This window comes from Xiphias gladius, chromosome 8 (assembly GCF_016859285.1).
Source record: "Xiphias gladius isolate SHS-SW01 ecotype Sanya breed wild chromosome 8, ASM1685928v1, whole genome shotgun sequence".
Lineage (NCBI taxonomy): Eukaryota > Metazoa > Chordata > Actinopteri > Istiophoriformes > Xiphiidae > Xiphias > Xiphias gladius.
Window position 1 is genome coordinate 29,578,357 of NC_053407.1, and position 24,199 is coordinate 29,602,555.

Genomic DNA, 24,199 nt, shown 5'->3' on the forward strand with positions numbered 1-24,199 from the left:
TCGTGTGACCTTGTAACGTAGTTCAAGATTTTAGGTCAAGACCCGGAGAAAACAAAGACGATACGGATTTAAGGCGACAGGAGACGATGATCAGGGCTCACTGATCTTGAGAAAAACAGTTTGTTTTTATAGTGATTAAGGAAAAAGGATCTGGATATCATGATAAGTCAATAATAAATCAGTATTGTTGAAGGCCGTGTTCAGACTCACAAAATCACTGAGTTACAACATGCACCCCCTTATTCGTGTCAGTTAGACCACAGGGGGCTGCATTAATGCTGGGTCATCTGGCAAAAGAGTTGAACCTGGCTCAACTTCTGGCGCAAAGCGATGCAACGTCGCAACGCACTGGCCAATCACAGCGTGAACAGTGTGTTCCCAGTTGTTTAGCTTGTCAGTGAGACGGAGGATAGTGTCGCTGCAACATATAAATCCTGCCATAAAGTCTGGTCTCATATTTTTATAAACCACCGTCCGGTGTTTCAGTGTCTGGTAAACCTTCTCACCACTAACTGCAGGAACGTGGCTCACCAGTGCAGCCAACTCTGCTCAGGCCATTAACCTGCCATTAACAGTCTGTGCACCCTCTAACTGGTCAGGTGTCTCACAGCAGGACCTTTTCTGCCACTTAAAATCTGCTAGGTTGTCTGTGCAAGCAGCTTATTGTGACCCATTATGACCATAAGACTGGTTGGAGGAGCTGATCTATCAGGCAAAAACACCTGAGTGTTTGTTTTTTTTCTGAGGGGGAAGAGAAGACTATGTAGGCGGAGACGTCGAGTCAAGTTACATGACGATTGGAGTAAAAAGTCATTATAATAATGCACAAAACTCTCGCTCCACAGGCGGAACTGGGCAGTTGGCATTCAGACTTACTTATCACAGTGTCCGAGAGCCTCTGAGCAAGGCGGCACTGTTTTATTAGGTCAACAAATCCACAGACGGCTGGTCCACGTTCCCATTTTCACACTTGTGCACCTAATGCTAGGTGCATACTGGGCGCTGACCCGTTAGCAGCGAGCCGGGCAGAGCTGTCAGCTGGACACAGAAGTGATCTCGGCGTCAATCCTCTCACAACGCGTGGCGTCAAACGAAATGACGATGCTGCCTGTTTCCGAAACCAGCAATCCGACACTGACGCCCACTTCGCGCCCGGACCGCTCAGCTGTGTTGGCGTCCGAGAGTTCAGGATCTGAACGTCTCAGTTTTTCATTGAACAAATTTTAATGGACTGTATATCGGCTAAAATGAAGCAGATCCAACCCCGATCCTTCCTTTACCGGACTGTCTGCGTTTTGTCCGCCTCAACGTCCTGGTGTTGCAGTGCGGCTCTCCTTACAGCTGGGCTCTACCGTGCAGCATCCCGTACCACATGCGAGGGAAAATTAGAGCGTGTGAATGTGAAACATTATTTGAGACTGACTCTGTCCTGACAACCAGGCTTGCAAAATAAACAGATTCGCAGCGAAACATCTTCAGATGTCACTAATTAACATTCATTCTGTGAATTACTTGACGGCAGGCTGAAATTTACCTTGTCTGTTGTCGGTTTGAAGGGCTCTCTGCGGCCGGCGTCTGTACTCAGCCAAAGACTGTTTACGAGGCAACAGGAGCGTCGCTCTGCAACACCGCTGCACAACCACAAGCGGGCTGAGCGTTGCTGTAGAGCCAAGAGTGGGATCGGGTTCAGGGCCAAAACAACCTGATCCCTAAAGTGCAGCACGTTGGGCGCCTTTGAGGAGTGACAGTCTGAAAGATTCACTGTCACCATTCGAGCAGTCACGTCTCCTCCCTCTTTATGTCAGCCATCTTTTCACTACGCCTTCGAGTGCTGCCATCCAGAGCGGCTAGGAACGCTTTTTCCTTCAGACGTGGTCGGACGACACGTCACAGGAACCAGTTTGCTTCGAGTATTCCCCCACTTTGATAGGTTTTGTCGCCCTATAACATCGTCATGCTACGTCCACCCTTTGTCAAAGTAATCACTCGCACAACGACACGAAGTCGTTGTCAGGGAAACGTTGGCTGTTTTAGTCATTTGAACGAGCAACCAGTGTTGTCCCTTTTCCTGGAGACAGTCATCCCTGAAAGTTGGTGGGGACGCATCCATTTCATCCCCTACGTTCATTAAATGTACCTTTATTTTTCAATCTTCTGGAGACAGAAGAAGAATCGGTCCTTTTCTCAGCTGGACAGATAACAACAGAGAGAAGGAGACTGAACTCCAAACCGTGGCACAATTTATCGACTGAGAAAGAATCAATAACCCTGTAGCACACAGTTAAAACACACACACAGACGCCAGCGACAAGCCTTTTCTAACTGAGGGCTGAGACTAATACAGAGAAGAGACGAGGAGATAGAGCTGGGCTGCCAGAGAGAAAGAGGGATAGACAGATAAAGGTAAAGAGAGACAGAGAGGTAATGACTGGTAGGGCAACGGGGGATTTGGAGTCAAATTCATATCCTCCCAGTCTTTTGTAAGAAGTTGTATCATCTGCTGCTGCCGCTGCCTTCATCCGTCTTCATCAGCCACGATGGGCATTAATCACCTTTTAACGACGGAATCGATCCGAGGCCGATTCAGTGCTTTGGCTCAGCCGTGCGTTTCCCATCGAGCTGTGTTGAAGCAAACCTTCAAACATGACTATTGATCTGCGGGTCGGCCCCGCTCCTCTGAGCCGGGATCACACCAAATGACTCTTTTATGGCTCACACCCTTGGTTTTTTTCTGTGTAATTAGACCGATATTACAGCCGCATCACCTGAGAGGACGCTCCTCGCTGTATTTATGGGCCCATAACGGGCGAAACAACCGGCTACTCAAGTTTTTATAATCCCGGCAAAAATTGTCCTTCAGGCTCTTTTGGATTTTATATACAACAATCTGGGCTCTTGTCCACAGCGGTGCATTTAGGAAAATGAACACACACCCTCAAATCCTTTTTTCCCTCCTCCTGCCGGAGCACTCGTCCAAACCGATTTCAATTCACCCGACTAATTTCACGGCAGCTCCACAAGCATGTAAAGGGCCTCCCTGTTATATGATTTCAATGAGGATGTTGTCTAACTTTTTGATCTTGTTTGAGTGGGAACATTTACAATTATTGCATTTTCAAAACTCATTTTCATCCGGGCAGTTAGCGACGAAAGCCTGATTCGCTTGGGATTCACAGATATTTTGGGGGGTCTAGGAGACAGAATTACAGGATTTTTCTCTGGTGCTGTAATGAACGCTGCTGAATTGAAACAGGATCAGTTGGACCGGCCGCCGTTGTCACTCCTCGAGGCGTGTCGCCAGCGTGGCGCAAGAACAGCAGCAGAGGAAGAGGGCTACAGATGAAAGCATCTATAAGGCAAAAAATACAATCAACAAGAGCGAGACGTCTGGTCAGACAAGACGGGGCCGCTGCTTGCACCGTTAGATGAATCAGATGGCCGACCTCAGACAGCCTCTGTAAACAACTCGCCGTGTCCTATTTACTCCCCAGATTGTGGACGACCTCTGCCGATGTTTCAAATCAAAGGAGGATCTGAGGTAACACGGGATTTTACTCCAGGAAAAACATCACAGCTGGACCTGGTCCTGATTGCATTATTAAAATCCATCCAGCCCGTCTGCGGCAGTAGCAGTTGAAAGCCTTTATTCAGCAGGTTTACCCCTTTTTTTTCTGGTTTTAAGGGTATTTTGGTCATTTCAGGGACATTTCATCACCTCCTCCACCGAGGTTAAGCTGCCGTCTGTCTGTCAGCAGGATTTTTCACAAATTTAACATCAGCTTTCGCTGAGATTTGGAGGACAGATCGGCCTCAGGCCACGAGCAGCTAATTAGATTTTGGAGATCCAGATTTCAGGACAAATCCTGAGGGGATGTTTGCAGGGTCAAGAGCTGAATTTTAAATTAAAAGTGACAGAAATGACGCATTTGGAAGAAGCTGTAACAGTGTTAGCGGAGGCCTGGACTCTCCAGATCCCTCCAGATGAAGTATAAAATAGCAATTTGCATTATCTTCTCGACAAATAAACACAAAGATTTGGTTTATGTTAAACAATAACTTTACAAACACATTAACAGACAATTACGATCAGACACGTTTTCTGATCTGACACCAGAAGGCTCCATCATTACAGAGGCCCAGAGGGCGCGGCAGTCAAATGATAACGGTAGATTTTCATGTTGTAGCTATTGGAGCTGGAGCAAACTTGAGTTAGAGTCATTTCAGATACTTGAATCTATAACAATTCATTGTATTTCATGAGCCGATCACAGGTTTTGTACGTAAAACCTGCATCTGCAAAGAAAGCTGAACCTGAAGCTGTGTCCAGGAGCCAAATTCTAATCTACCGTTGAATATGATTTATTTTACTATTAAGTACATGTTGATATTTGGTCACATTTGCTGCGATCTGTATTAGGTTTGATCCAGGTCTCCTGAAGTCCTTTCAGAAGACTTAATGACACTTTGAGGCGGTCGGTTGCTTGCGTGCAGGTGAAGACCGGACCCGCGCAGTTTTCCGACCACGCCTGTGGCACTTGTGGATACTGGTCTGGACTTTCGGAATATAAGGGGAGATAAACAGCAGCACTGGCTGTTGCGGTATTTTCGGTTCCCTTCGAGTTTACTCCTGCACGAAGGACGATGGATTAATAAATCCTCTGTGAGGATTCAGGATGAGAATCGTGTGCGGACTTGAGGTTTAAACACCGTACCAAGTTCTGTCAAATAAATGCGGTGGGGTTAAAAAGTGCAATGTTTCCCTCTACAATCTAGTGGGGCAGAAGTATGAGGTAACATAAAATGGAATACGCAAGGACTCAAGGACAGTTACCTTCCACCGCAGCTGCTGTGCGGCTGTGAAGTTATGTCAGTGCCGTGCTCCTAATCGCAGTGAAGAAGCCCTCGCAGGTGTTAATAAGGCTTTTAATTTGCTCTGCGCCGCACTGCCTCAGACCCTAACGGCGTTATCAGAGAACTCGGCGGCTGCTCTGCTGCAGCGGGGAACGTCAATAAACACCGCGGACGAGCACATTTAGAGAGGGCCTTCGTGGCGAGAGCGCGAAATCAATGAGCTGTTCAAATACCCTTTTTTATTATTATTTATTTTGCAGCGGCTGATATGAGAAGTCAGCTTTGTTTTGTTTTGTTTTGTTTTTAGAGCGGGGGAGTCGCCTCGGCGGCGGGAATCTGGCGAAAGATGAAGCTAACAAGGTGCGAGACAAAAAGCGGAGGTGAGCAGCGGGGAGCGCATGGCTGAACTGGCCTAGCTCCAACGCAGCACAAAGAGAGGAGACGTGGCAAAGCAATGATGAGGAATTTGCATTTATATAGCCGCTACTTAACGATTACACCCTCCAACACTAATGACAGCATTCAGCATCAATAACCCCCCCCCACCGCGCGCCAAACAGCAAAGTGTGTGTTTGCGTGTGTGCTCATACGTATTCATGTCTTCCTGGGTGGTTTCCTCTAGTTTCGTTTGGTTTCCTCGCTTCCTCGCAGCAGTTATGCAGCCCCCTCCTCATGCGAACACACACACACAAAAACACAAATACACACGCCACATCCATTTATTCTGATTTACCGCTCACCCTCGCCAGCTTGCAGTGTAATAAATCAGCAGCGGCGCAGTGTAGCGTGGCTTTGTGAGAGGGAGGTTAATGGGCCTTTCAGCCGTGTTCTTGCCACCTCAGCTCGCTCGGCTCGGACCGAGGTGCAGGTCAGGAGGTCGGGGTTCTCGGCTGTGACCTCAGGCTGCCGCGAGCTCGGAAGGTCAACGCGAGGTCGGTCAGTCGATGTGGAGGGGAACTTACGCCGCAGTCATGCTCCTGGGGAGCGACTTACTGTAACCGACCAGTGTCCGAGTTGTGAAAACTGTTTACGTCAACGTTCAAGTTTTGGTTGCAACTGGGAAAATCTGATATATCCGACTTGGCACTGAATGATACAGAACTGCCCGTAAAAGCAAACAAAGATGGACGCCTCACGCCAGCCAGAGTCTAGTGAAACCAGAACTTCTGAGTTCTGGCAAGAAAACCCGATTATAAAGTCCCACTGACATTTGTAACTCCGCTAACAACTGAAGTCTTTGTCTTTCCAATATTTGTGTTTTTTAGCGGCCTTTCATAAACATCATTTCCCATCAGCCCTAGACGTTTGCGAGCTGAATGTCACGGCTCGACAGAAAGAGGCGAGTCCATGAGCAGAGATTACAACTAGAAAGCTGGAAAAACTACATTAGTAGAGAGCGTTGGTGAGTTTTATGGATACGGGCGAAACCAAGTAACAGTTTCACACTGCGCTGTAATTTCTACGTATAAGCTTTTTTCGTTATTTAACTTTGTTAAAATCACAAAGGTTCTAGTTTCTTATAGCAACTGCTGTAGTGGATGGAAATTTGTCTTAGAATATGGAAAGAAAACTCCAGGGACGTGCCTCATTTTTTTTCAAAAAGACTGAATGAAGGCGGTGGAACAGAGGCTCGCCTGGACGCGACGCCGGGCAGACACTAAATCCTCGTCAGCACAAAAGATGAACAACTGCATCAGAAAATATCTGGTTGAAGATACAAGCCGGTGGATATAAAAACTTCGAGGTATATGTTAACTACAACTCCCAAGGTGCACTTCAGCAACTTCACTAACGACGGGCGAGAACTAAAAATTACGCTGCAGAGAAAATTGAAAACACTGTAGTTGTGCTGCAGTTGAGACTGGCTTCTTCTCCGTGGCAACGGCGGCCCGAGGCTCGTGGGTATTGTAGTATTTTGAGCTGTCAGAGTTGAAATAACTGAAAGTGGTGGTCACAACATGACCGCGTTTGTATGGAGACGCCAGTAGTTAGTCGGCCGAGTGCTTTAAAAATATTCAGTTTGCATCAACGGCGACTTCACAAAACTCTAAACGAGCGTTGGGTGAACAGGAAGGCCGATGTCGACGGGTGATGCTCTGAACAGTAGCGTGACAGTTCCCCCACGTTCTGTCTTGTGCGACAGGAACATAAATAGCAACAAAAAGGATCTTTAATGTAATGAAAATCTTAGGGATTGTGACTTTAAAGGGTTTTTATTACATTCAATGCCACTTTTTTCAGTTGTGGTCAAAGGACTAAACACATACAGAGATATTGAGTGTTTCACTTTTTTTTAAAGGTGACATTTTCTGCGACGCAGGAAGGTCTGGGAAATGCTGCGGCAGTTTCACTTTGTTCCAAATAACAGCGGAACAGCGACGGCATGGTTCAGCAGCTGGTCGACGTTAATCTGCATTATTATCTTAATTATATTTAAATTGCATGTTTTGTCTGCATGTACAGTAAACACATTCGTTCATTTCAGATTTGATGAGGTGAAATGGAGGGGAAAACGGCAGCCGCCATCACAGCTCCATCAAAGGCGACATTTAAATTTAAACAAGGAGGCTGTTTAATTTTCTCTCAGGTTACCTTCCCTGTGTGTGTGTGTGTGTGTGTGTGTGTGTGTGTGTGTGTGTGTGTGTGTGTGTGTGTGTGTGTGTGTGTGTGTGTGTGTGTGTGTGTGTCTGTTTTTGGGGTTTTTTTGGGTTTTTTTGGTTTTGTTTTTTTCTGCCGTCTCTTTATCGAGCTGTTATTTTTCTCCTCAAAGAAAACGCTGATTCATCTCTCTCCACTAAACACTAAGCTCAGCAGGGCAATCAAGGGACAAGAAGACATAATTACAGTGTTCTGCTCAGTGCACTGCCCCCCTCTCTCTCTCTCTCTCTCTCCTGCGTCAACACTTTATCTCTCTCTATCTCCTCTCTCGTCCTCCGTCGCTCCTTTGATTTTTCTGCGTCTGCCCCCTCGCTCAGTTGATGTGAAGTTAATCAGGAGGTGGTAAAAACACAGTTTATGCAGCCTGAGAGTCCAACTCAAACAAGCCCACACATCAATGTGAAAACAATACAAACCGAAACCTGCCGGGAGCCCGGGGCGCCTCCCCGTCAGCTGATTAAACACTGATTCGCACGGATTCAGCGGGAAAGGACCAGCGGGCATCCCAGCATGCCGTGCGCGTCGGAGCGGAGGGCTTGGGCGAAGTTGCTCGTCTCTGAGACTTCAGCAAAAATAACACCTTGACCAAAAATATGAGTCAAACAACAGCCGGGGCTGCAGCTGTACCGGAATTTGCAGTAGTGTTACAAGACATCCATTGTTAGAGTACAGCAGTGAACAGCTTGTTGGTCACAAAACAGTCCAGGTGATCGAATAACGAAGAGCAATGACAACAGGGATCATCCACCCGGGAGGGTTTTTCTTCCTGGACTCCCAGAACTTCCCTAAATAAGTGGACGGTTTGAAGATATTGTACTTGGATCCTTTATTTCATTCAACGACATTTCCTGCACAAGGGGCGGTAAAAGCAGAACGGTTGCTCATTCTCTGTCTCTCCCAGATCACACACGACTGCAGTAGTAGTCGTAGTAGAATTGGTACAGTAGCACAAGTACAGTCGAAACACAAGAATGGTAACTGTAGCCGTGGTTCTTCTAATGCAACAGTACCCGGGGAACAGGTGTAGTTACAGGACCCTGTGTTGTAGAAACTCGTATTTCTAACTGTGTTCCCAATTATTTCCGTGGCTGGACTGTGTTCAGAGGCAACTGATAAACATTGTCTCTAGGAGACAGGGTTGCATTGTTGTTACATCTAGGGGTGTGTGAGCTACTAACAGGCCACAACATATACTCATTGTCATCAGTTGCCAGTGCCAGAGAAAGGATCCAGCCCCAACCAAACCCTGAGCTGGGTGCTGGGTGCTGGGGCCGGGGCCGGGGCCGGGGCCGGGCCCCGGCATCCTCTGCTCCGCTGCCAAACATGCTGAGTGTTGGTTTCAGCTCATTTAGCTTAACATATTGTCACAGTTGCAGGTTGTTATTTGTGTTTTGACTGGTAGCCAACCTCAAAAGGGTGGGGCTGATGGTTCGAGCCTCGATTCATTCTCATTTCAGACTTTATTAAGGACACAGCTCACGGGGGCTGGTGGGGGGTCCAGCGACTGTTGATTTTCCACATTGTTATGCGCTGCTCGTGATAATCTGCATATTTATCTGGCAACTAATGTGTGTATGTGTTCTCCCTGTCTCTGTTAGGTTCAGTTTTTAATCGTGGTTTAGGTTCGGGGGAAGCTTAACAAGAGCCCAGGCCACCACCCGGTGGGACCTGGGCTCTTGTTAACTTTGTCCGGCCTGTCAGTCCCTTTCCGTTCTTTTGTTTATTTGTATTGATTTAGGGATCACGTTTATCACAGCAGAATAACTGTGCGCCCCCTTGACTCGGTGAATTTTGTCGTTGACCTTGTGTCTGAATTAATAAGAACCTACCTGGGGGTCGTGACACTCGCCCGCATCCCAGTAGGCAGAGTGCACCTGGAGACAGGAGCCATTTATCTCACACCTGCCAAATGCACCACGCGGTAGGGTTGGATCACAGTCGCACCACCCAAAAAAAAACAAAAAAACTAAAGGCTCCAGAATTCATTTGTGCCAAGGGAGAAAACAAGAGTCTGATTCCACTGGACTAAACAAGTCTGGTATTAGTAACAGCAGGACTAGCAACAGAGATATGAGCAGCAGTACTGATAATACATATAGCAGCCTATTATACATATAGAACACAGGGAGTATTTAGTCTCTCTTGTTGTGGGTTTGGATGCCGAGCAGCTGACTGGACGGCAGCTGTCCTCAGATCCACGAGTCTGGTGAGAGACAAACCGCTCAGCCGGGATCGGGCCGTTCAAACCGTCTGTCAGTGTGTGTGCGTGTGTGTGTGTGTGTGTGTGTGTGTGTGTGTGTGCGTGTGTGTGTGTGTGTGTGTGTGTGTGTGTGTGTGTGTGTGTGTGTGTGTGTGTGTGTGTGTGTGTGTGTGTGTGTGTGTGTGTGTGCGTTCTCATACTTGTGTCACTGCGAGGACCAGTTTGAGGTTCACACCTTGACGGCGGGGACATTTTTGGAAAGTGACGGTATTTTGTCTGGTGCTGGAGAAGAGGGTTAAGGGCAGAATTAGGTTTAGGTTGAGGCCAGGGGCCTGGGTAATGTATTTCGTCAGTGAGAGTGTTTACAGGAGCTTAAGGCTACGTCGACGGAGACGCCACGTGGGTGGTGCCAGAACCGTGATTAGCTGCTTGTGTTTACAGCCGACGTGTTTCTGAAGCCGGCGGAGTTGTGAAGGATGAGGACAACACGAAGTTAAGGAAAGACGCCTAACAAAGCGATGACACTGCGCCGCCGTCGCCGCTCTGCACAAACGACTGAGCGTAATCGCAGCGATTGCACGGGGGGGGTCGTCTCTTAGTCACTACTGAGACGCAGCGAAGAGACACGTTGTACAAGTCTGATGAAGCCGCTCTGCATCACAAGGTAAATGAGAGAATGTAAACACAGTTAGTGGCGGGATTGTAAAGCATGACACGCATCTGGCTTTTGAGGAGGTGGTGTCAGTGGGTGAAGTCCAACCCTCAACTGTAAATCTAAATCTACGCCGCAGGCACCTGCAGCGGCCTCCCGTTAACCCCCGGGCATTGGCTATAAATCCAGCTTCAGAAAACCTGGTTACTGCCAATCCGTGCGTCAGACTCCTTGAGGCCGCTTTGTGTTAGTTCCGGTTTTAGTCGGACTTTGGATGGAATCATAGATACGTGGAGGCGTCACCCAGTTGACCGAAATCTGTGTTCCCCTGGAGAAATCTACCTGGAAACATCTGGTCTGTAATTCCCGAACCCAGGTGATGGAAACCAGGTTTTTGGTTTACATGATGTTTAAGACACTGGAGGAAAAACAACTGTAAGCTGGTTATTTGCATTGAACTGGGGCCCTTACAAGTATAGAAGTACGAATGTGTTTGTGTGTCTGTATGCCTACCAAACACAGTGAGGACGGAGCCATCGATCATATTGGAGTGATTTAGTGAGGCCCAGAGGAGAAATTATGTAATTGCACAACAACGCCCTTGTGTGTGTGTGTGTGTGTGTGTGTGTGTGTGTGTGTGTGTGTGTGTTCTCTCAGCAGGACAGCAGCTCTGACTGTACCATTCTGTCATATTAAAATAACAGCTGCTGTGGACTCTGTGACAGGATCATCCAACATGACGACAAATACTTTCAAGTCACACTGACACTGACTCAAACCAAACAAGCACATGGACAGACACCGGAACACTGCAGAGACAAAACCGTCTGTTTGAAGACATAATCATACGGTTGGCAGTGGCACGGTTTTCCTGATTTGGCCTCTGTACACCACCACGAGGGATGTGAAACGAAGACATCAAGATGTGACCGAAGTGTCGACGTCCAGCTTTAGTTCGAGGGGTTTATCAAAAATATCGCATCAACTGTTTAGGAATTACAGCCTTTTTTATACATAGTCCCTCATTTTCAGAGGCTCAAAAGTAATTAGACAATTGATAGACAGTTCATGGCCAGGTGAAAATAAAAATACTAAAAAATAAATACATAAAAAAGAGCTTTTATTGCATTTTTAACTTATAATGCAAATCTATGTATATTTTAATTTCACGGTTTCTCTAAGGGATTCCTCAGATTTCACAAAATCTGTTCAATAACGGCCGATCCAACAGAGGTGAGCATGAGGAATCAGATTAGGATCAACTATCAGTCTAATCAGTGTATTGTGACGATGTAGAAGACATTTTATGCAGCAGTTTCAGACGCACAACGACTCCAAAATGTCTTTTTTCACACGATGTGACGTTTTTTTCCCTGCATAAGAAATTCCTCCCGATAGTCTTCCTTATCCGATACTGGCGTGAGAGTAAAATGTGCAGTGTGCTATCCAGAGACCCCTCAGCAGCTAATCACCGTCTGATGAACGACAATCCAAACAATTAAAACCTCATGGAGTCTGGGGAAGCTTTTGGCCCATCACAGGGGAGACAGAGTGTTTTTCCGAACGCTGTTCGACCTCGCAGCACCGGCGCAGTGAAGTATTGATAAAGTGTAACACACACCAACACATCTCTGTTTCCTTCACCTCAGACTCTCCCCGGAGTCATTGTCTCTGAAGCTCGGAGTCGGACCGAAGCACCGAGATGCACGGGCTGCTTTAAAAAGCTCCTCTTTAAGATGAACATGAAAGGACGTCCGCGGGGAGAGAAGTGATTTAAAACGCAGGACGGAGCGACCGCAGGGTCTCGGAGGGCTTCGGCCCCGAGAGACGAGGCTGTGGAGGATCGGGCACAGGGCACGGAGTCGATGGGTAAACGATGGTACGATACTATCCAGATATTTCTCCAGCGACAGGCAGTCTCACAGTGCAGCACGTTCTTTGATATATGTGTTTTTTTGCAAGAAAATCATCGCAATATCTGAGTAAGCGAAGCAGAAAGTGGTACAATATTACTTCAAAAAAAAATTATGCACTAAATTTACCAGCTGAATTATGAAGAGCTGAGACTTTTACACCTGAGATCACACAGACTGAACTAAAAAGTCTGGAAAGTTTGAGCTTTTTGAACCTTTTAAAAACACACCGTCCCACTGGTTGGACTCCTCAGGAGTGTTTTGGTCCGTACCGGACTCGCTCTTCGCACGACGTTGACAGCTCTAGGTCTCCTGATTCTATCTGCGCAAAGTATTTTAGGATCCACATATCACCGCGACAGCTGTTGACAGATAATTGGTTCACGGATTAGTTCGGGGTTCAGGGTTCTGACTGTCATCAGGAGGGTTGAAGAAGCAGAATCCGAGCACAGGATAGGAGAGAGACACCACGGTTTCAGGAACAACATATGGCAGCATCAGTGCCAGAGTAAGCCTACACTAATGACTGGGAATCGTACTAGAGCAGCGACCCTCTTAAATTAGGCTGAAAACTTTTTCTACACACGGGTGCAAACACCAACACCTTGCTCTGGCACTGCAAACCAACGGGGCAGTTGAACATACAGCGCTCAACGCACCTGTGGGGGTAAAACAGCTGGGTCCTCAGGGGAGCGATACACCGAAAAACTGAACGGTTAAAGTCTCAAATGCCAAAAACTGACTATCTTCCGCTTGAAGTAAACTTTGAAAGGCCTCAAGGGTCTGACTTTCATGAAACTTTGTACAGTTTGATACTTCAGGTTTCTGCCCTGGTAGCTGGTGAATACTTTTGTCATTGATAAATGGTGGATGCTCGCCGGGCTCCTGTATGTTTTTATCTCAGGCGCGTTCTCAGCTGCTCAGAGCAGGTTTGACGTTGTTAGTTTTGATTAGGAGAGAGAGAAGGAGGGCGAACCCATCTGGAACACAACCTGGAGCGTTCAGAGGCGAAAATACTACAGAAGACACACACACACGCACACACACACACACACGCTGATGAGGGAAGGTGTGCGTGGAGAGAAAGTGAGTTTTCCTGCCACTCAGGACAGCAATCTTACTAGGTCGGACCCGTAACATTTCTGAATCGCTTTCGGTTCGGAGCAAGTCTGAATGAGTGCAGTCACGCTGACGGACCGGATTACCACGTACTGGCAGAGGACGACCAGGGTGCCCGCCAACCACGACTTAAAGAGCTGCAACCTAATCCCACACCGTTGTGCACAGGCCCGAACAACACAGGCAAAAATATTTTGCCGCTGCAGTTGGTGCAACGCCAAGATCAGAGAGATGCTCTACCCTCGCACCGAAGACGAGATTACCAGGCAGTTAAAGGGGACGATAGGGGTCATACACGTGTCCCACGTGTCAGGTGCCAAATGCGGCAACGCACCGCGGCTCTTTCCGTAACGGTCTCGGCATGTCCGAATAAAGCCGTAAGGAACATTATTGTAAAAGTCACCCATGTCTAAAAGGCACAAAGCCGTCTCTTCAACAGCTTGACAAAGCAGCGGTGTCCTGTACTCCACGTCTGAACGGGGCTTTTGTCTCATTCGTCCTCAGCCTCCTTCTTCTCTTCACATGCAGGCACGCATATTTCCACGGGGGGGCCAAATCGGTGCTGAGACATCACTGCTCGACGACAGAATATCTTCACAATATCAAAACTAAGCTGGACGACACTCGAGGGAGACATTACACCTTTGCTTTGGTCACATTGAGCAGCAGTGGCGACGAGCTCTGTTGGTGACCCGGCCAAGGCAGCATGGACTGTAACCGGAAAAGAACACATTTCTCTTACAGGAACACAGCTGAACCCCCCAATTGTGTCACTGGCAGCAAAGTATTTCAAATTTCCATAGAGGGGCAATATATAGTGTTGTAGGACAGGGTTATTTACTGCTAATATTACAGTGTCTTCCAGTTCGAAGTTTCCAGTGTGTTTCTCTGTCCCCGTCAAAGGTCAGCGCTGTCAACACCAGCGAGAAATTCTGACCTTTACTTGTGAGGTCCTCTCCGAGTTTAAACGTATTGTCTTAACCGCCAACAGACAGCGTGTCAGGATAACGAGGGTCTTGAATTCTCTGCGAAGTGAAAAACTCTCAACCTTCCTGCACTCGTCGGTACCACGGTGCTGCAGTCTCCTCAACGCATCAGTGACTCAGAAAAACAACAAAATGAAAATGTAAAGATTCAGACTTGGTCAAGCTTTCAGACGAAGCTGTCTGTAGGACTGGAAGCTACAGACGCCCGTCCCCACGCAGGACGAAAAAAACTAAATGTCACGAAGCAAACACCATTCATTTAAACCAGTTCAAATTCAAACTCATGAACTAACGATATTAGGTGAGGATAAAACTGTAGAAGGACAAGAACGGGCCTCGTGCCGACAATAAATACATTTAAACCCAACGAAAATAGAATCAAGCCAAGTCCATCTTAACCTTATAAACCACAAAAAAAGGGATAAAAAGATGAAAGGATAAGGGCTGAGACTGAACCAGCAATACGTACGTTTGAACAAAACATGGGACACAAGACTACTTCACCTCAGGATCCTCATTTCACTCAGATGTAGCGTGTACAGGCATGCAACAGCTAACCACAGGTAGAGAAGACTAATGCCCTTTGACTGAAGTCCAAGCTCTGCATCAGAACTACCTGCAGCTGTTGTGTGATTTAAGGATTTACCCTGCACATCGTGTTTCACGCAGCGCATTCGATAGACAAAGTCAACCGAAATGTGACATACTATGAGTCCATGAGTTGAAACTTAAAAAGTTCCTGACCAAAGATGTTTACTTGAATGAGTCTCTACAGTGAATCTGCGCCTGAAATGACCTCAGAGCTTTCAGCGTCACATTTCTCTGCAGAAACAAATGACTAAAATACCCTTTCACACTTGACCGGTGTCATCAGATAATTAGTGCATTCGGAAAATTTGCTCGTTCACTTTTATGGAAGTGTTGCTTTAGTGATGACGGACATGTCAGATTCACACCGGATTATTTCCAAACCATCCTCAGTTCAGACTGTGAACTCTGGCCCTTCACCTCAGTTTCTCACAAGACTTGTGATCTAAATTAAAGCTTGTTTAAAGCTGCCAGCCTGTGAGCCAGTTATGTGAAAGTCTAAACATCGTTGGTCCAGGCAGGGTGAACCGTTCCCACTGGTCCTCTCCACAGATCCTCACAGTCCCAGCAGAGCTGGCTGTGCGGCCGCCTGGCTGTAAATCCCAGCTCTGGCCGGCGCAGAGCCGTGTTCGTCCCGGCTTTAATCCGTCCAGCAGCGGGCGGCGGTGGGATTTGGAGGACAGTTTGGCTTTGGTTCCCATGTAAACAGAGAATGAGGTTAAAGCCGGGGACAGCTGGACCGTCACTCACTGTCAGCTGCACACAAACAGCAGCGGCAGAAACCACTGAGTAATGACCACCACTCACATCACCAACAATAATGCCGTATACAATACTGAATACTGAACTCCTATTAAATTAACACTAAATGAGCTGCAAATGCGTATTCAATGTGCCTGTAAAACACTATGGGCCTCGTTTTAACCGTGCAACCACAATCGCAAAGCAGCAGCTTTTGGGTGCATGAACTGTGTGGCATGCTGCTTTGGTTCATGTACGTGCGGCAGCGCAAAGTGCAAAACAGCTCAACAAAAAAATAAATGAATAAACAGAAACAGAAAGTCTTGACTTAGCGGTGCAGAGCATCGCAATATCAACACACAGCCAGAGGCAGATGGGGTTTTGTCATTGAAATGTTGGTGGAGCTGTTTAGGCCTGTCTGATCGCCTCAAACCAACATCTAGCTTACTGCACTTACAATTCCAATTCAAGTGAACCACAGACTTACGGTGTAAAGCTGCAAACCCACCTGTTGGGGGCGCCGCTTCCTCTCTTGGCTGTCGCGGCGCGACCGGCTCTCTGCTCGCCGTTCATCCCGGTGTCTGAAAAACAAACCGTCAGATAAGGTTAGACACCGAGACGTGGTGTCTCACCGCCTGACCCGAGGGAGACAGCGATGAAGGTGGACAGGTAACACAGTCTGACCCCGCTGCAGGCTCTCTCACACACACACACACACACACACACACACACACACACACACACACACACACACACACACACACACACACAAACCACGGTAAACAAACAACTCCCATACACAACTCAAAAAACGAACGGAACAGATACACCCCCTCTGCACACACACACACACAGACCCAGCGGGCTCAGCCGGCCACCGTAACGAGCGGCCTGAGAGTCTAATTGGCCTCCATCTGTCAGACTAGAGTCGATTTTCTCTCACATTCATGTTGCTTCGCTCTTTGCAACAACAAACATGTACCTGTCTGTCTGTCAGCCGGAGAGGGACAGACACAGAGTCTTTTAGCGGTGTGAAAAAAAAAAAAAAATTTCAGCTCTGGGTTTCATTTTAGAAAACGCCGTGAACTCTTCAGGGGTCCGAGGTGTTCAGACAGACGGCGAAGTGAATTTGGGCCTCGTGTCACTCGCTGGACCGTTTGTCTGGTCTGTGTTCATTAGCCCCCCAACAGCCGGCGTACCAAATGTGCCCATGTCAGACCCGAAGACTGTGACATGGTGGTGGGCCTGCGTGGTGTGAGTGTCTTAAACCATAAACCAGTTTAATAACGCTGGAGTCGCTGCAAGTGGATGTTGTGCTGCAGGATCAGATAACAAATACGTTTTCTGAGAACATTTTACCGATATGTTCGGTACCTTCGTATCTGCAACTGGCCAAACACGTAAATGAACAACATTTCCTCATTAATTTAATAGAAAACGGTTCTGGTTGCATTTGCTGTTCCAGTTTAGTTTCAGTTTATCCCGGAGCTTCTCTCTGTTTTCTCTCTTCTGTTCTATACTCTCCCCCCTTGCGTTTTGTTCACCACCAATAACAATGAATGGTGCAGCACAGCTAATAAGCTACAATAGCTTCCTCTATTTTTGACTCTCCGGCTCTCCGTCCCCTCGAAGGTCAGCAGTGTCAAGAGGGCTTGCCCTTGAATGAGAATCCACACACATGGGAGTTCACCAAAGTTAAACTCTGCGCAGCACGTTCATGTGGATTAATTCCACCTCCTGGAGCAGATCCTCTTATCACAGCAATTCAGTTCAGTTCTCTCTGTTACTTCCCTCCAGTCTCTCCTTTCTTCATTCATCAGGAAGACTGTGATTGTTTGCTGGAGCTGAAACATTTTCGACTTGCTCAGTCACGTCTTCCCCACGGTTTGCAGCGCAGTATTGCTCCCTTAATAAAAATCTGAGGTTGTCTTAGGAAGTGCAACATGTACTTGGCATTTAAACAGTTTAAAGCTGCATTTATTGATGTTTTGACCATTATTGTGGGCTGTAAAACTGGTGGGGGTGGTGTTTGTGTCCACCTGATGAGTCTAAGTCCAGCCCTCCCTCTCTTTTAGCTCTGGTTTTGGTCTCCACCAGCTCCTGAGGGAAACATCTGGCTCTTCAGCTGCTAAATGCTCCACTGTGTTCACCAGCTGGTCTCTGACTGTGACAGTCTGCCATTTGCAGCTGAGCAGATAGTGGACAGTGGGCCACACTGTGTTATTTCCATATTCTGTACAAACTGAGGGGCCTCATTGATCAGTAGCAGACGCAAGCCTTATTGATCAGCAGAGGATTGTGAGAAACATTCCTCTAATTAACTCAGATGGATCTGATTAAAGCTCCACAAAAAAAAATACTGTTGTTCTCTCGTTGAAGTAAAGAATCCTTTTTTTTTCCCAGTCGTGCTATCGATACTCAGTTTGACCTGCTACATGAGACAAAAACCAGCTCATCTGCTACACCACTCATTTACACTGCATCACACTGCACTTTTCCTTGCCGTATTGTGTTAGTTTGGATTTCCAGTGGGCCTTTTTCTAGATCCTCCTCTGTCTGTGTTTCTGTCTGTACTTGTGTTCGTCTACATGTGTCAAACATCAGCAGTCAGGTCCCAATTACTGCCCCAATCCAGAGTCCACATTTAGACAACTGGAATTCCTTCATGCATCTAATGGAGGATGCTTCTGGGACTTAACAGGTATCCCAGCGACAATGGCACCGATGGACACGATACAAACAAACTTAACTGCTAAAAATTTCGTAATAAAACTTTTACTGTGTCAACAAGTTTAACCAAGTAATTAACCGTTGAGACTAATCAATCTAATACTTACTCTGCTGAGATTTGAGGCGAGACCTTCTCAGGAGCTGCCTGCGACTGTCCATGGTCATCCCGGGGAGAACGGTCTTACCTTGACAAGAGGTAATTTACCGGTGGCTCAGATTCCTCTGTAGCATTTTAAATATTAGATTTTATTCTTTTCGGGAGAATTTAATAAGATATTTGTTGCTGCCTGAAGGTTTGTCTGGTGAATGTTAATATTTTTGGACACGGCAGTGTCGGTCGGTCCATCACTTTGATCCAGACTGACATATCTCAACAGCTATTGGATGGATTGCCATGACATTCTGTACAGACATTCATGGTCCCCAGAGGAGGAATCCCACTGACTCTGGTGATCCCCCTGACTTTTCCTGTAGCGCCTCCATGAGGTTCACATTTGTAGTTTTGAGTGAGACGTTTCAACAGCTGTTGGATTTATTTCCATGAACTTTGGTTCAGACATTCACGTTCCTCTCAGGACGAAACGTAATGACTTGCACCGCTGTACCTAAGTACAGCTTCACAGAGCCCCTAGCGTGACTTAGTCCTGTGCTCTCTGATGTTTTACAGATGTCGGGTCCCGAGTAAGGACAGAGTTTAGAAAAAATGACTTCAGAAACGCTGCACCTTCCTCTTTAAGCAATGTACAGAAGAACCTGAAACTGTCAGAGCTGATCACTGATGGTGACTTTAAGTCAGTTTTTCGAAATGATCTGGAAAATAGTACTTCTGGTCAGTGTTTTTGCTTTTAAATTTAATGTTCATATTTTATCTCAGACTGTTTTAAGTATTGTCCCTGGTTCTGCATCTTAACTGGATTTAGTCTTTACTGTTTTATTTCATCTTATCTAAATATTTGTATACTTTTATGACATTTTAGCTGTATATTGTGTATGGATATATATGGTGAATGACAGTTGTCTTTATCTGTTTGTTGTTTGTATTTATTGTAGTAACAATTACTGTTACGCTGCCCTGTTGGCCAGGTCTCTCTTGAAAGAGAGTTTAATCCCAGCGAGATATTTACCTGGTGAAATAAAGGTTACACTTTGTAACTGCCTCTGCTTGTTTGAACTTTTGTTCATTACATGGGCACATTTTACCACACATAATATTAATTAAACATTAATAAACATACATAAATGAAAACGAGGAGAGCGAGGGTGATGTATGATATTAGATTTGGTTTTATTCTAAATATACATTAAAGTGAGGCTACCAGGTGTATCAGTTGACCGCATCTCACGGGTAAATGCTGTTGAAAGCTCAGAGACAGCTACTAAGGTTAAAATTTGAGCTGAGGTTATCCTGTCATAGCAGAGGTGTTGCAGGTGTTTTGAATCACTTGAGCCTGACTGAGCTGCCGATTTCAGCAAGGACACCGTTGTCCCAGGTACAAACTGAGTACGCTGCAGTCCTCCCATTCTCAGGAGTTTGGACTGTGCCAAGTTCAAATTCCCAAGGACATCCGAAACACTCCCCAAGGACTTGGCGCAGTCTGTGGTGTATCGTGTAGCGACTACGTTAGAACGATGAAACAGGACTAAGAGTCTACAGCCATGCAACTCCATGGTAGCAGGAGTACCCTCCGCCATTGAGGTTATGGTTTCACCCGTGTCTGTTGGTTAGTTTGTTTGTTTATTTGTCAGCGGGATTACGCACAAAATACCGAAGTGATTTGCACTGAACTTGGTGGAGGGACGGAGCACGGGCCGGGGAAGAACCCATTCAATTTCGCGGCAGATCTGGATCATTTACTACATTTAGAATTTTTTTTTTCTCTGAAGTCTGGTGTATGTCGTTTTCAGGACAGCGGTGCTTTTTAGCTAAATGTTAACATGCTGATGTTTAGCAGGCAATTTTCAATGTAATGTATCCAATAGTTGTTGAGATATTTCAGCCTGGACCACAGCGTTGGACTCTCGCCACGCTGTGACTAAAAACAAGTGTTTTCTTGTGATGACAAAGTAATGATTTTGTGAGATTAAGACCACACAAATGTGTTTGTTATGTTCATAAAGTCACTTCCCTGCAGCCACAAAAACACAAAAAACTAAGTAAAAAATCTCCTCTCTGGCTTTCCCTCCATGTCTTCAGTCAGGCCTGAATGGTTCAGTCACCATTTGGATTTTGTAATTGAAAGCTTAGAGTCGTGTTTCTCTCCACGACCTCCATCAGGGCTCAGTGTGCGGCTCCGAGGACCCCCCTGCATGTCGAACCGTGTTTTGCGAGGCAGCAGCTGGCCCTTCGCCTCCCATCGTCCCCCTCTCCCCACCCGCAGTGCTGACAGTTGGCAGCAGGATTGTTTATGGCCGCCACGCCGGCTGCAACTTGTAGGACATTAGTCTTTTAGTGTGAGGTTTATGAGCGCCGTCACTTGCCATCTGTTAACTGCCGGGGTGCCTTTAATCGTTCTCCCCACTAGAGATCGATAAGGCTGCCAGGTCGCCGCGACGCCCCCACAGCGCGCAGAACGGGTGATTGTGCACCATCGACTGAGTGATTACAGCTATTTGCTTGCTTATTGCCATTGCATTGTTTGGATGACACATCAGCTTTATAGAGAGGTGGAGGAAAATGGAGGAGAAAGAGAAGTGTAAAATAAGAGAGGTGGGGAAGGAAGAGAGTGATGACAGTACAATTTCACACCCTCATGGTTATTGGTTTTCAGAGACAGGCTATTCGAAGTTTGGCAGGAAATCCAGAGCAGAGCAGAGGCCGGCAGCTGCCGTTTGGACGAGGCCACGACGATCGCCTCTGTCCGTCCATCTATGTCTGTTTTTAACCGTCTAACGGGGAACGTCTGTACAGTGATGGTGACGATGTGTCCGCCTCCGCAGAATTTGCGTCTGACAGGCTCAGAGATAAGTTTCCGAGTTGTCATCGTGTGGTTAAAACCAAGCATCGGCGCGAGGGAATTCAAAAACAAACTAACGGGAACGTTTGTTGTCAGATTTCAGTCTGTCGGCTCAGTGAAAGGTCAGAGTGGCAGCGCTCAGTAGATCCTGTTTTCTCCAGAGCATATTCAGACTCCTGTCACGTTTAATTTACTCTGCTCCTGTGTCTGAACTTCTAAACTAAAACCCAGTGAAAACACAACATACCTCTTCCGTCAGCTTAGGTTAATTTAGGACTTCATGGGCCATTTTACCGTTGCAGTATCGCTTCTAGCGTCGGGATATTCGGGCACCGTGTTGCCTTGGACCTCGAAATATATCGAACTTGAGAGTATTTCAAGTTTTAGTGTTTGGTGTTGTGCACCTTTCAGGTCAAACGAGTGCAGGGCACACTAAGAGGATGTACAGGAAATAAAACGGTAACTTCCTTGTCCTCCCAAAATATGAAGCTGATTACTTATGAAATCAATAAGTGTTTTACTTTAGTTATTGTCATGTATGTGTGTTTTACATACTAAAAATGACGTGTCACGGGCAGCGGCGTCCGCACGAGATCTGGTATCAGCAGCAGCCGAGGCGAGGTCGGGTATACGGGTTCGCAGTCCTGCACGGTCTCAGCAGGGAGAGCATACAGTCACAGTGAGCCCCGGGAGAATATGTAGATTCCACGCCCGCTGCGTGACCCGATCGTAAACTGGATTGATCTCAAATTCATCGTGACGCAGTTCCGGTAACTGCCACAGAGCCCGGGTGCCCATGGAGAGCACCAGCACGAGCACGCGGAGGATCAACGGAGCTCACTGGGACACGCTCGATCGATAACGACATCCCGTCGCTCACGCAAACACTGATACTGTACATGGCACAGTGGAGCTCAGGTGACTCATTGGCACTAACAAGTACCAACCACAGACAGTAAAACAACAGACATTAAGGGGCTGAGAGGAGGAATCCAGTTAATAAAAACATTAAATCGAGTTACTTAGAAGCACAGGTACTGTATATTAAAAAAGACATACCATTATGTAATCCTGAATAGTTTGTCTGAACAATTATTTAGAACAACATATTTTTCAAAAGCTTTGATAAAAGCATACGGTGTTTAATGGATATCCAACACCATTCTCACCAGTCCCACTGATAAGAACCGGTTTTAAATAATATGTGAAAACCACCATCACTGCGTGTTTGGACATGAATAGCAATATTCGTGTTGAATCCAACCTCTCGTGAACTTCCAACTTCGTCATGTCTGTCGATTATTGTTGGTCCTGAAACCAGCTAATAGACTCTTTACCTTGTGGGATACACTTAGCTCTACATACAGCTTCGAATCGCACATCAAGTGTGGCTTAAATGTACTGCGCGTTGGCGTTTTTCGGACTTGGGACACACGTGTCTCCTACCTGTCGACCGTCGAACGTGCAATTTAGCGCTGAAGAGCACAGCGGTGGGTACTGGGACAAACCCGGCGTTTTCTGCCGCTACAAAATGCCGTTCTGATCCAAGCTAGAGCCATGGTGGCCATCGTTTGTTTGTTTACTCCGTGCGCGTAATCTTAAATCTGTCGCATTCTCCATTCGTCACATCTCACCTGGGTGAAAAGGCCCAGTAGAGGATCAAGCGCGGCAGAGACAGAGAAAGGTGACGGGGGACTTCTAAGGTACGTCCACCTCAATCGCGCCCATGGGTGCATCCTTCAGTCAGACGGGCAGCCGAGCCAAACACCAAGAGAAACTCACTTCAGAAAAAGGTCAACTCTAGTAACTGACTGTTTCCCATGAGGTTTGGGGATTACGGCCATCGAATTATTTTTTTTTAAAAATACGTGATGAGGATTGTAATTGTTAGTCAATTCTGTTGGGTCTCTCAGGTTTTACATACACGATTGCTTTAACCTGTCTGTGTGTATTTTCTTTCGGCCATTTCGGCCAGGTCTCGCTTGATGTTATCAAGAGACATCCTGGTTAAATAGAAGGACGTATAAAAGGAATTCGAGTAAACTCGCCACACCTCCACGTTCTCTTTTCGTTCGGCGCGTAACAAGAAAATGTCCAACACACTTCAAACTGCATGTGAGCCAAACGCCAGGAAGGAACTACATCCAGGGGAGCCGCTGGTGACCTATGACTTCTTCCTGTCAGGGTCTCTTGACCTGCCTTGATCCTGACCTAACAAATCCAGGCGGATGCATAAAACCAACTGTTTTTTACTCAAAACGAAAACAGCGCTGGGGTGAAAAACATTTAAAATCACTTCCCACTGTGAATTTTTTTTTTTTTTTCTGCCGTAGGATAATAAATATAATTTCCAATAAAGCTGACCAGCTACATGACAGATAACCACACATCAGTCACCAGCCATCTGCTGCATGATGTCTTAAAGGAAACAGTTAAACAGGAGCTTCTCGTTCAGACCGTCTGGACGATCAGACTGGAAATAACAGATCCACTCAGTTTCCTGTTGCGTAACTCTTTTCATCTGCACGACATCCTGGTTTCATCACTGTCCGTCTTTCTTCATCCAAATGTCGTCTCAGAATAGAGTCTGATGTTCATCCTGCAGTAAAACTGTGACTCATAACTCAGTCACCACCGATCATAGGTTAATGAGACTGATGGAAGCTGTGTGCCTCATGCAAGAACATTTTCATAATCTTACCCTGAACCTTTTAACTTTTAGCAGGGCTAGCAGCATGACTCCAGGGATGGAGACGACGGTCGGTGAGTCAGTCGGTCCACCGCTTCGATCCGGACCGAAACAACTC

At 46.6% G+C, this 24,199-nt stretch overlaps 1 protein-coding gene across 2 annotated transcripts in view; it reads right to left on the bottom strand.

Annotated features, from left to right (window-relative positions):
• LOC120793379 (RNA-binding Raly-like protein) overlaps window positions 1–24,199 on the bottom strand; it is a 55,761-nt gene that overhangs the window by 27,786 nt on the left and 3,776 nt on the right. Inside the window, exon 2 of one of the 2 annotated variants that reach the window (XM_040133391.1) lies at window positions 16,217–16,289. In XM_040133391.1, coding sequence (XP_039989325.1) covers window positions 16,217–16,289 — 73 coding nt within the window. Of the gene's footprint in view, window positions 1–16,195; window positions 16,290–24,199 lie in introns of both variants that reach the window. The other variant, XM_040133390.1, reaches the window with a different exon arrangement.